General features: G+C 38.1%; 1 protein-coding gene across 1 annotated transcript; it reads left to right on the plus strand.

The window, feature by feature from the left end:
* Positions 1–431: 431 nt before the first annotated feature.
* Positions 432–12453, plus strand: gja5a (gap junction protein, alpha 5a). Its single transcript, XM_026913181.3, has 2 exons — positions 432–727; positions 8336–12453. The coding sequence occupies exon 2, from the start codon at positions 8376–8378 to the stop codon at positions 9603–9605; it is 1230 nt and encodes a 409-aa protein (XP_026768982.1). The 5' UTR covers positions 432–727; positions 8336–8375; the 3' UTR covers positions 9606–12453.
* The last annotated feature ends 1822 nt before the right edge of the window (positions 12454–14275 follow it).

Genomic DNA, 14275 nt, shown 5'->3' on the forward strand with positions numbered 1-14275 from the left:
TATATATATATATATATATATATATATATATATATATATATACACAGACGCACACACACACAAAATTAAATATTTTACATACAATATACGTATGTTGGTATGCATATTTAAATAAGTACATAATAGGAGATAATGATTGAACCAGTAACAGATTACACACACACACACGTAATCGCACTAAGGCACACGTACACCAGTGCAGACCAGACGCACTAAAACTTTATAAGCAGCCTGAGTCAAACACCCATTGTGTTCCAATACAATCTCACTTCCTTTTCTTACACTGTGGTATTCTTCTCACCAAAATAAAGTGCCAGCAAGTGAAGAGTGGGGCAAGAGAGGGAGGAAGAGAAGAGGGAGGAGGATGTGTGTGTGCATGGGGGGGGTGGCGGGCGATAGGAAACACTCCCAGAGATGGCCCAGTATTTTTCTGTTTGCCCCACGCTCGTGCCCTCATTCCCACAGCTCTAGGAGAGCGTGTCACCAGCTTCAGAGCAGCAGGATCAACATATCATCACCACAGACTCACACACATATCTGCAGATCTTTACAGAGTGCATCATTGTCCACCCTACCCACCACCTAGAAGGCACCATCGGGCCACAACCCCAAGTACCCCGGAGCAGCAGGATAAGGACTTTCTTCCTCATCCTCAGGAAACGAGAGCAGGAACGCTGAGCTGCTCTCATACACACTCATCTGTTTTATTGAGACAGCAGTGGGACAGGTAATGATGAGCTCCTCTTCTATAGTCTTAGGGGTTGCGTATGTCAAATGGTCCCTGCTGTTTCTCGAACACACATTGAGCTGCTTCAAAGAGAAGAGAATAGATGGGAAGTGTCAGAGTGGCTGGACAAAGATCAGAGTTTAAAGGCTTGTCCTCTAAAACAATATAAAACCGTATGTGTTTCTCAGTATGTAACTGTCATTTCTGCTTTGCGGAAATTAGAATTTGGTTTACTAAGTGTTTCTTACTTTTGTACTATACTTAGCTGTATATTTTAGCCATTTCCATGACATCTTGAATTGTTTTATGGCACCTTTTGAAAAATCAACAGCATTACCTGCTGGTAAAGCACCACTCAAATTTATGAAAGTATTTGGCTTTAACATGTTTAACAATCTAAAATTATCATCAAAGAAAGATAATGACACATGATCCTAAAATATGAAGATACAAAACTTGAAGATGCATATGTGAGCTAAAGGGTGAAAAAAAAGTGTGAAAGAAAATAGTGTATACTAACAGATTCAAGTGAAAAGTCAAGTTAATAAATACTACAAGCCGCTTTAAATTTACATTTATGAGGTGTTACATAGAACATTATTAATTATAGTTAACATTAACTATATTAATGGCCAAATGAGTCCTAACCAACACCTTTGCTCTGTCATTTATATGCATTACCGAAAAGTGTGTGTGTGAGTTTCTGAATGAACCAGGACAATAGCTGGAGCTGAGCATTAGTTGCAGTAAGTCAGCACACGTCTCCTGTCTCGCTATTTTTTTTGTGCATGGCAATCCATCACGAGAGTATACATGGTGGATTACCAAAGTTTGCGTTTTGTGTACAAAGAGTGTAAACCACTTCCTATCACACTCTAGTGGTAATATTCACAGTCTGTCCTCTTAGTTTATGTAGCTTTAATCCATTCATTTTTTAAATTGTCTCTAATGGCAACATCACAGGTGTCTTAGGCATGGTCAGTCATTGTGGGAGACTCTGGAACAATTGAAAGACTCTTCCTCTAAAAGCAGTACAAAATCTGTGTGTAAACGTGTTCACGCAGAAAAGCTGATGCTGTATAAGTGCTAAAGTCATCCACAATTTAATAATATATAAATGATTGCTCAAAACATACATTTTGGGGGCACAAATGAATATTAGTCAGTGTTTGTTATTCTATTTTATTTATATTTTATTTATTAGAGCAAGATCTTGGAATGATAAGGTTCTATCTGTTGTTTTTGCAAAAATTAGTTCATGTTAAAAATATGCTATATACATGAAAAGAAACTCTGAAAAGTTGTATCTGCTTTCACCTATCTTAAAATTAAAGATTTGTCAGATAGAATCTTTTAATTCAAAGTTATATACATATATTCAATCATAACAGTAGCTTGAGATTTTTTTCGTTAATACAAATCACAAGTTTAATCTATGACTTTAACATCAGATTTGATTTTAATGCAGATTATAAGCAGATTAGTAAACTATCAAAGCTATGTCTCTTTTACAGTAATTGTGAATACTGTACAGGTTCACTGGTATGTAGTAGTTGGAGGGAGTACCTTTAACTGTACTGTAGATCTGTGTTCAGTGTCAGTAGAGAGCATGGCTGTACCGCCTTTTAAGGTAACACATTATTCACTTAGTAACCTGACAAACAGAAATGGATTGTCCTTTAAATGTTGTGAGAAAAGCTAGGCTATCTGTGTGACAAGCAAGGATGATGTCTGTTTATTTAATTTGATTTTTTTTACGTGTATGGGGTGGTGGTGGTCTATCTCAGTCTCACAGATGAAGCTTAGCTTTTCATCCTCGTCCTAGACACTGAATAAAAAAAAAACAGAGTAGAATTAATCATTCTGACTTAAACAACTGCTGTCTTTTTTCAGTATCTGTCAGCACCACGTGCAGGTTCAAGTTTGAAACCATCGTTACTCACAGGTTTACGCTCTAGCTAGAAGTGATGATGGTGTGCAGTATCCAGTAAGAGAGAGTTATTTATGGATAGAGAATAAGCACAATGCCTTCCTACAGCTGTCAAAGTTCAAGTAACTGATTCTCTGTTACGTCAAGCTGTTTGAAATCATCCTCAACCTGAGCAGCTCAAAACTATAGGAGTGTGACTGCTTAAGCAATAGATGTGGGATATCCAATTACCAGTCCAGCTCAGTACCTTAGGCATATAAAATCAGCCAGATCAGTCAGACCTTCACCTTGATACAATTCAAACTGCATCATGATAAGTAAATGTGATGGCAGTCGATGGTGCAATACTGGCCGTCGCTGGTCTCTGGTTTGAGGGAATGGGCTTATGTAAATATTTATCCTTAGCTGGTAGAGGTAGGGGCCATGTGTGGACGCAACAGAGCCTCTTATGGTGTCAGCATCAGTGTGCCCACGGCAACATCAGTACTTTGAGGAAAACCAGCAAGGCAGCACATGCCAATACAGCCTGGCACCTTCAGAGAGCATTACCGGAATATTCCCAGTTCGCTTAAGTGGGGGAGGGTATGGGGTGGTATGTTATTCTTAAGTTTATTTTTGTTATTACTATCACTTGACAGTGACATATTCATAGAGAGCACAGCATGTTCAGAGATTCATCCAGGTTAAGGCCGACACTCAGTCATAAATGTCAATAGATATAAGTTAGGAGACTCAGCACTTCAATATTGCGGAAATCTCCTTGTGCCTTTGTAAAATACAGAAAGAAAGCCTAATAGTTGATATGACAAGACAAGCCTGCTTCTCTGAAAATTTTTGATAGACACCGCTTTTCTTTCTCCTTCATACTCTAAAAAGTTTAAAGCCTAATATTATGGTCAAGCATTAAAAACATCATGAGGTTAACTAGAAGCACATATACAGTGCTTTTTATAATATACAGTAGATAAAATCTTTACTTCTGTGGTGGGCTCAAGATTTCCAAAGCCAAGAGTCTGTGATTTAAAATATGGCTTTACAAATTTTTCCAGCACAGCTTCTTTATACATCACATACTGTACATGACTTCCTGTTCAGTGCATTCTCCTGCTTCACTTATGCGCATATACAGGGCATTACACATCTAATGGTAGTGCCCATATCCATAAAAGGCTCAAAATATTTTCATCATCATTTACCATCAGGCTAAACCTAACAACGTCACTTACAGTTATATAAAAAAAACACATGCACTCATTCACTCACTCTTTAATGTTAGCTAACAAAGTTCATCATCATATTTTATCATGACTATGAATAGAAACATTCGTTTCCACTACATCTTCATTACATTCTGCTAAGCAAAAAAACAAAACAAACAAAAAAAAAACTGGAGAATTCCTTACTGATCAGAAAGATCATAACACAGGAACATCTATTCAGCCCTCATCTAATATCCACACAAACAGTCCTGATTATCTCTCTTCCTTTTTAGCTTTACATTCTACAGACAGAGCCTGATTTTATCAAATGATCATTAAAGCGTCTAATTAGAAGATGTAAACAATCTTCCCTTCCCCTTAGGTCATTGTACAAAAATGTGTGTGTTTGCTGTTTTCATTGTTCATCTAGCAGTGTGTGTGTGTGTGTGTGTGTGTGTGTGTGTGTGTGTATGTCTTGCCCTCCTATTGTTCATGTTTTGAAGAAAACAGCATATTTGGTGACCCTTGCCTACAAAACTTCATAAATGTCTGGTGATAAGGTTCAGTTGTCTGGTGGAATGTCAGGTGCATTGTCTTGGCTTGATAAAATATTACTAGACCAAGCGACCCTCTATGTCCCCTCAATAACCTCTCTCTTTCTCATTCTCTCTCTCTCTCTCTCTCTCTCTCTCTCTCTCTCATACACACACTCTATGGGAAAAAAGGAAAAAGAGCTGGTTATCCTTTCACACTGTGACTCCTGTGAGAGCTAGTCTGGAGGAAATCATATTGTTTGAAATTGCTTCCTAAGAGAAGAAGAAAAGGAAAAAGGAGACAGAAGGGAGAGGGTAAGACGGACACTGTAATGCCAATGAATCAGATGGGTATTTCCGTCCCACTGCAGTTTTCTAAGTGCCTAACAGTCTGTTCCCACCAAGGCCACTCCAAACGAACACTGCCAGCACGCACATACACACACACACACACACACACACACACTTGACTTTGTTAAACTCCACCAAACCCTGTGCCATTATAGTGGCCTTCATGATTCATTCAGTTGGAGGTGCATTAAGAGGAAGTCCACTAGTTTGTTGTTAGAGACTCTTGGGTAATCAATCAGAGTTTGTCCTACTGAGTTTCACATAGAGAGTTTTAGAGAGAACTCCAGTACAAAAAAAAAGAATGCCTTGATATGGATAAAATCAAAGCAACCATTCATCGGAATACGGCATCTTTAGTTTTGCACTATATATATATATATATATATATATATATATATATATATATATATATATATATATATATATATATATGTACATATATTGAAACTATATTATGATACCCACCTGCAAATTCTAGGCCTGACAGATTTTGTTTACAAGAAGTGATGGCAAACTATGCTCTGAGAAACAAAAAATGTGTGATTTAGGCTTCAAGATGGCTGCTACTGTTTTTAGCTCTGCAGTGAACTTTTGTCCAGTATTCTATTTTTAAAGATAGCAATGTATCATACAGTCTCAGAAATCAGTATCCGAAGTCTATTTACGATTTCAGTTTGAAATAGGAAGCTATACGTTTCAAAGATCCAGCGCAAATCTACTGAAGAAAAAAGGAAAAAAAAAACTAACACAATAAACATACCATGGCTGATCAATATTATGTGAGGTAAATGGAAAATTTTCATCTTTAACAGAGCTATCACTTTAATGACTTTAAACAATAAATAGTGATTATGAATAATTAAATAATGCTAAATAACCTGTGCTGATTTAATGATGTATCCAACTCTTAAACATTTTAACCTGCTTTTGTCCATCTAGTAGTGAAATAACATGATCAAGAGTAATTGTTAAAGTCCCCTGGCATTGTTTCTATTATTAATGATAAGGAAACTATGCTTAAGATGAATTAACCCTGTGTAGTTGAAAAGGCCTTTTTTCACATATAGTTTCAATCATTAAACCTGACTTGCCATAAAGTGATGCATTTTAAAATGTAGTGTGCTTTTAGTAGTATTTTAGTGTGCCATCTGCCATTATTTTACTGCTGGGCCCTGTGCCATTAAAACCTGTTTAAGTACGTCAACATTGGACATTAGTTCTGGTATTAAGGAAATTCCTTCTGTCATAAATTGGTGATTTATGCCTCAGAAACATATCAGATACGATTGTTCTACAGATCCTTCTGTTTTGCACCCTCTGTTTTATATGGCATTGCCACAACAACTTAATTGAGGTTGAAGGATTGATCTCATAGAGCCAGCTAGATCTGTGTATGTGGTAAATTTCAGTCCCAATTATGCATACTGCCCTATTACAGAGGGCATATAAGACACATACAACTGTAATTTCTTATTCAATAATTATATTTTATTTGTGATTTGGGGTGCTTTGCACATCTAAACATTTAATTTTAACTAAACATTTATCAGATTTTCAGAAACACCTTCAACCACACTTTCACAGTCTTCTTAGGTCATTGTTATCAGGTTCAAGATAAGAAATCTTGTGTAAGTACAAACAACATACTTGTAAGATTACTCAGCTGCGCTTTATGTTGGTCATTGATCAGGTTAAGCATCTTAATGAATCGGACTGTTTTGAGATATGACTGCAGTACAAATGTAAGAAAGTGCTTCTGAAAGCTGACTCCATATTTGGGCTTAGCTAAAGCAAGGTAAAGGTTTAGTATAGGATGTATGTGAGGTGCCAGTTTAAAGCATGCATGGACACTGAAACACACATATGCAGATAGGAATGCATGCACATACAGTATGCAGCATGAGCACTTGTATTTCCAAATGGGACAGTAAAATATTTGAGATTATTATAAGTCCATAATAATCATAGAATTTCAAAGATACCACAGAAAGACAATACAACACAGCATGGCCGTTCAATGGATCTTACTTTTTCCCTCATTTCAATTAACATTTTTCTGCCTCGAGGAAAAACAGAGTTGAGGAACTCTGCCCTTTTATCTTAAAAGGCAACTCAAAATGCATTTCAGGGGTGAGGTCAGTTTAAGGAGACCAAAGGGCTTGCCAGTGTTTTGATTGTAATTGTGATTTGTCTCACAGGCAGAAGAGAGAGAGAGAAAAAATCCTATAATGTTACATATAAATTTTACATGTGCTCATTATATAGTGAAATTCGTTTCTTCACGTGAGCCCTGTTGAGATGGCTGGAGTCAGAGTGCATGGTCAGCCCTGATACGGCTTTCCTGGAGCAGTTAAGGGCCTTGCTGAAGGGCCCAAAATTACTTTAATTGCTCTCTTAATGGCAATCTTTGTGTAAAATCTTTAAAGTAGTCATTATTTAGTAGTTTTTTTGTTTAATTTTTATTTGACGTCTCAATAAATGTAATTACAAGAAAAAACAATGACCTAAAGAATTTATACGCCACATATCTGTCTCAACAGATGTGTGATTCTACCCAGTTTCCCAGGTATTACAGATAGAAAGATTTAGAGAAAGATTTTGTTTTCATGTGCTCATTCAGTTGACATGAATATTTCCACGGAACCATGGAACACTTTTTTCATTTTTGTGGTAAACTACTAATTATAGATCTGGTCCGTGCTATCTCAATTGCAGCTCACTCTTATATATACACAATGAAAAAGAAAAATACCAAAAGGTCAGATGGTAAGGGGACAGCTGCACTGTTGTCTAAAAGGGTCATCCTCTCTGGGGGTGGATCACTTATGCAGAGGGCCAATTCCCATGCCTTTGGCATCATCCTAGGGTGCCCTGTCCTACCAAGGCCACAGAAGCCAGCCCCTACCCCAGTTGACCATGAAACTAGGGAGAGGCATGCCAGGATTAGAAACATTCATCCCACTGTGCCTTTACTGTGGGCTGTCCACACTCTTACCAACACACACTTAACATACATGCACAACATATCTACAGTATGGTCTTACAGGATCTGACAAACGGAGCCAGGTGAAGTTATACAAATGTTGCAGGGGATTAAAAAGCTAATGCAAAGGATCTGGGATTGTTGATGTGTGAGAAAAAATCTTGGAAATGTGCTATGTGTGAGAAAAAAGTTGGCCAAAGTTTATTGTCCATAATGATTAGGTTTAGTGATATATGCATATATCGATATGTATATGTGCACTACAAGCATAAATAACAAGGTGTTAGACCTTAAGGGCCTTTGTTGTACCTTTGAGCTTCCATTTTCATTATCTGTACCTTGCAAAACAAAAAAATGTATCTGTACAATATCTGTACAGATGTTATCTGTACAAATGTATCTTTTTTTCTGACAGTGTACAGAATCCAAAGATAAATAGCAGAACCATGGAGTATTAGTGCCACCTGCAGAATGAATTAAATATAATAAGAAGAATTGAACAAATAACACTTGCCAAGTCACATCTAGCTCTAGTACTGCTTCCCTGTCTCCATAAAGTAAATGTTCATTAAAGATACTAAACAGAGCTATGCTTTTCTCATTTTCTCCCAGAGGCAGTCTGAGGGAGCAGAAGTGTTGACAGTGAGGAACCATGGGAGACTGGAGTCTCCTTGGAAACTTCCTGGAGGAGGTGCAGGAGCACTCCACCTCAGTGGGGAAGGTGTGGCTCACCATCCTTTTCATCTTCCGCATCCTGGTCCTGGGTACAGCAGCTGAGTCCTCTTGGGGTGATGAGCAGTCCGACTTCATGTGTGACACCCAGCAACCCGGTTGCACCAATGTCTGCTATGACCGCGCCTTCCCCATTGCCCACATCCGCTATTGGGTGCTGCAAATCGTCTTTGTCTCGACACCCTCACTTATCTACATGGGCCATGCCATGCACACTGTGCGCATGGAGGAGAAACGCCGGCGGCAAGAGCAGGAGCAGCGTGAGGCAGATGAGGGAAGAGGGGAACCAGGAAGTGGTGAGAAGGAGTACCTGGAGCAGAAGGAGAAGGCTTCTGAAACACCAGCCAAGATTCGCCTAAAAGGTGCGCTGCTGCAGACTTACGTATTGAGCATCCTGATCCGCTTGGTCATGGAAGTGGTCTTCATTGTGATCCAGTATATGATATATGGTATCTTTTTGAAGGCGTTGTACCACTGCAATACTTTACCATGTCCCAACCCAGTCAACTGCTACATGTCACGGCCTACAGAGAAGAACGTCTTCATTGTGTTCATGCTGGTGGTGGCAGCTGTGTCCCTATTCCTCAGTGTTTTGGAGCTTTATCACCTTGGCTGGAAGCAGTGTAAGAGCTGCTTCCGTAAGTATGTTGAGAGCCGTGCCACTAACAGCAACAGCAAAACCAACAGCAAAAGCGGCAAAGCTGTTTCTGAGGCCCTGCAACCTAACTTTTCAGACAGCTCCCAGTCACATCCTGCCAAGAACTGCACCCCACCTCCAGATTTTAACCAGTGCTTAGCATCAGGAAGAGGACCACCCTCACCTGGACATGTTCATCACCATGTTCATTCCATCCACTCAGGCTACCAGCCCTTCACCAACCACTTGGCCCACCAGCAGAACTCGGCCAACCTTGCCACTGAGCGGCACTGCAGGCGCAGCCAGGATGACCTGGAGGCAGGGGAGGATTTCTTGAGGATGAGCTATGACCACCAACCAGCCATTGTGGCTTGTGGAAACAGCCCTGCTGAAGTGCTACCCAGTGCTCCTTCCACACCAACATCCAATGGCAGCTTCATCAGAGACAAACGCCGCTTCAGTAAGACCAGCGGCTCCAGTAGCAGCAAAACACGGCCTGATCTAGCAGTGTGATCAAATCCCTGTATATAGTGGCAATGAACAGTCTGGGTATATGTACACTATATGGCCAAAAGTATGTGTACACCTGATCATCAGACCCATACGTGGGCCCTCCCTAAATTGCTGCTAACTTGGATGCACACATTTGTCTAGAATGCCTTTGTATGACGTTGTACGATTTACATTCACTGGAACTACAGCCTAAACCAGTTCCAGCATGACAAAGCTCCTGTGCACAAAGTGAGGTCCATGAAGATATGGTTTGCCAATGTTGGAATGTAAGATCTCAAGTGACCTGCACAGAGCCCTGACCTCAACTCCACTGAACACCTTTTAGACGAGTTGGAATGCTGACTGCACCACAGGCCTCCTCGCCCAGCATCAGTTCCTGAACTCACTGATGTTCTTGTGGCTGAATGAGCACAAATCCCCACAGCCACTTTCTAAAATCTAGTGGAAAGTCTTTCCAGAAGAGTAGAGGTTATTATAACAGCAAAGAGGAACTACATCTGGAATGGAATGTTCAACAAGCACATATAGGTGTGACAGTCAGGTGTCCACATACTTTTGGCCATATAGCGTAAGTGAGTGTACATTCTAAAAATTGCTGGGCTAAAAATAACCCCAATTTGGGTCAATTTGAAAACCCAGTGCTGGATGCAATATGGCCTAACCCAGCAAGGATGGGTTAGGATGTTGACCCAGCATGTCTATTTAATGATACTTAAGATAAGATAAGCTTTTATTCATCCTGGTGGGAAATTAGGGTAAAAATAACTACATTGCTGTGCTGTAGACAATGTAGTTGCTTAAACATTGAAACCAGATTTCTGGGACATTTGATGTCTTTGGGTAAATTTTATTTCAGTTAAATATTAATTTCAAATGAAAAATTCATATTTAACTGAAATAAAGAACTGTCAACTCATGTCCATGGTCATTTTGAAATCCTGAGTGATGAACATCAAATTATATACAAATTATACAAATAATCATTTTAAAAGGTCCAACTAAATTAGAACTGATGTTAAATGTGAAAAAAAGCTTACATTTCTTGCAGCTGCGACTGATTTCTTTTACTTTAAAAATTTTCTGGTTGCTGTTCTCAACAGGCGCAACTGAAAATTCTAGAAAATGAATCTTGATGCATGCACCTGTTCTCTTTCAGGTCCTCATCCTCAACCTACTATGCTAGTTTGCCCATCATCAATCCACTGTCAACCCAACTACCTGACCCAAAAAAAAATGGAAAAATAACCCAGCATTTTTTAGAGTGTATGTGTTTGAGATTCTTTGTTAGTACTAGCAATGACTTGAGATTTTTAGATAGTTCTTTATATAGGGAGTGCCATAAAAGGCCATTAGGAGTAGACAATAATAAGAAAGATAGAAATCAGGAAAGAGAGAGAATCTGTATCAGAGCACCTTATTTGGTTTCACTGAAACTGCTGTATAGTATTAGAAGTGGGAATATGACAGAATAATTTAAGTTACAGACGATTTGTAGGGGATTTGGATTTGTAATTTGCACATGGGTGAAATAGCACTGAGATTAAGAATGAAAATAATTATTTTAAAATACAGTAGATGAAATTTTTTTCAGAATACATCATCTTCTGTGAAAATGTAAACCAAGAGAATAACTGCATCGTTATCATTCTTATCACGAAGCTAAAACCACTGTTTTATATTGCACATAAGTTAAGCAATGTGCAAATTTATGAACCCAATAAGCCAAAACAACAGTTCAATCAGGTCAAGACTGTGAAAAAGGACCTCAAAACCTTGTGTATGAGTCTCAAGTACTCATATAGGGTAATGAAGTGCTGTGTTACTGTGAATGTCAAAGAGACACACGATTAAGAATGCACTTTTCAAGGAGATGATGTTTGCCTAGCTCAGGTGAAGGTTACACTACCTGTGGAGATGCACACAGTGTGTTTGGCATGACAAACTTGGGCAAGCTGACAGGTGCAACAAGCAACTCATACCATATCAAGGACACATGCTTGGTCACAGGTTTTTGCTCCTTCAACTCTCAACCATTAATTTCCTGGAAGAATACTTGTGCCTGAACTGAACAGTACAATCAAACAATTAATAATCTAGGGCAAATATTAGATATTAGATCCAAAGTGTGCAATATTCAAGATGTTAAAGAAAGCACATTTGAATCAAGCTTCATATGCATCACAAGAGGTTTGACAGATGAAATGCTATACTCAAGCCTGTCTTACTAAATAGCTTTCATTGTGATTGACCAAGTGACAATTACAGATCAAAAATAATAACATGTTCATCAGTCTGACAAATAGTTAATCAGTTTCTACACTTTATACTAATTCTGGAAGCATTACATCCAAGGCTCAATTGAAAAAGGCTACAGCTTCTCTCTGCATTTTAGTTGATTAGAAATGCTATCGGAAACCAGGGTTCAAGATCATTTTAAACACATTTCATATACATGTGTAAAAGGCTAAATTTATGCATACACAAATGTGACTGTGTACATAAAATGAGAGGATTTCAACAGCCTTATGTAAACCCAGATTGGGAATGACCATGTAATATGCCGCAGTGAACACTATTGTAATGTAATCCAGAAGATAACATTGTTGTTATTGTGTTTTTTTTATGTTAATTCATTTGAAATATGGTGTGAGTGGCAGCTTACTGGCATATTATGTACATAAATCTATATCTTCATTACTTTGCTTTTCAGATGGCACAATATTTCAAATTATTTAGTCATTTAACACATTTCCTCACTCACTGTGATCTTCTTCTATTCTCTTTAAATAAATGCTACTTAAATAAAGGTTGTGTTTCAATCTACAATAAAACAATTCTGTCACTTGGATTCTTTGTCATGTGGATTTGTTTTTACAGAAAGGTAAACATGGTGGCAATTACAACTAAAATTACAAATATCTAGATGCCTTGTTAGCATAGAAGACCAAAAAGAATAATATAGACAGTATAGATTTGTAAATATGAGTAAAATACAAATTTATGATGTAATTTAACCCCAGGACCAAGCAATGAGTTCAGCTTACATTGTTCTTGCTTGTTATTGCATACTTTTCTTTATACCACAGTGCTGTTGAATTTTTTTCTGATTGATGAGAAGGTGTTGATTCATCTTAGTGCCACTGCAATTCACAGGGTTATATTAATGCACTGGATCAAATACATTATCATTTCTATAGTAACAAGTTACAAAGACTTGTCTATCCATCCACCCATTTTCTGTACAACTTACCCTACACAGAGTCACGGGGGAGACCCCCCCCCCCCCCCCCAAACCCCCAAGACTTGTATTAATATTAAAATGATTACAGTGTGATTAAAAAAACATGTAATTGTTGATACGGTAAGAAATACGTTTTCTCTAAGGAGACATTTATGTCTTTATGTCAGAGCTGTGTAGGAAAATGTGTAGGAAAAATGTCAGAGCTGTGTAGGAATCAGAGGTTTAGCTGTTCCTTTAAGTTTTCCAACAAGGGAAAGTCTTCAGGAGAGAGGGCGTTGCACTTTGCAGTTTTTCAACAACAGCCTAGAGGGTTTTTTTTTTTTAAAACAACTTAACAACTTCAAGAGAAATAAAACAGAGAGGCTGGTGAATAAATGACTGTTTATAGTTGTTAAAACTTAAGTGATAACATCACTAACTTGTTTTTCACAGATATTACACAGGATTAGATGTAACTATAAATGGACAAAAAGTATGTGTTGTTCTTTTATAAATAAATAGTAATTGTTAGTATATAGCTGTGGTATAAGAGGAATAAAACACTTTAGGACTTTAGAAGAAAATAGTTAACCCTTCACACCACCCCATTGTTATTTCTTACTTATTGTTATAGTTCTAGCAACATTTATGTATGATATCCTTTTCTCAATTTCATATATTAAGTCACTTAAAGTATCAGTTATTCACATTAAAGAATGCACTTTGACAAGTTTTGCCTTTACTGCATTGGAATATAAGAGACTTTACTAATTATTTTAAGTGTCCTACACTTAAAATAATTAAAATGCACTATAATAAAACACACAGTGCAATTTTTATTCAAAGATGATTTCTAAATACAGAATTCTTTTATGTGTTGATGTCCTGTGGTATGAATAAAACTCTAGAAATAAGCAATCATTTCCAAAAAAAAGCTAAAGATTTTTGGAGTTAACCGTTCATTAACTAATTGGAGATGTACTGTTCAGCTCAGGTCGACTCAGCAGGGCGTGCCTGTGTGGGCTACAGTCAGGGTTGCCATGTCTGTGTTACAAAATAGAGAACACCCCACGAGATCTGCCATTTTGGAGATGCTCTGACCCAGTCATCTAGCCAGGTAAATTTGGCCCTTGTCCAAGTCGCTCAGATCCTTTCACTTGTCCATTTTTCCTGATTCAAACACATCAACTTCGAGAACTGACTGTTCACTTGCTGCCTGATATATCCCACCCCTTGACATAAATGTATTATACATATGTATTTTGCATAAAATACATAAAATGCATGCAGAGGAAACCCATGCAAACATGGGGAGAATGTGCAAAACTCCACACAGGAAGTAGCCCAATCTCATGATGAAACCCAGGACTGTGCCACCATACTGCCCCTGTGTGTGTGTGTGTGTGTAATACCAAATACTAAGCTTAGCAAGATTGTTATTGCAACATCA

The sequence above is a fragment of the Pangasianodon hypophthalmus genome, chromosome 5, assembly GCF_027358585.1.
Source record: "Pangasianodon hypophthalmus isolate fPanHyp1 chromosome 5, fPanHyp1.pri, whole genome shotgun sequence".
In the NCBI taxonomy this organism is placed as follows: Eukaryota; Metazoa; Chordata; class Actinopteri; order Siluriformes; family Pangasiidae; genus Pangasianodon; species Pangasianodon hypophthalmus.

Coding starts and splice junctions, on each gene's coding strand:
- gja5a (XM_026913181.3), top strand. CDS start 8,376: ATGGGAGACTGGAGTCTCCTTGGAAACTTCCTGGAGGAGGTGCAGGAG.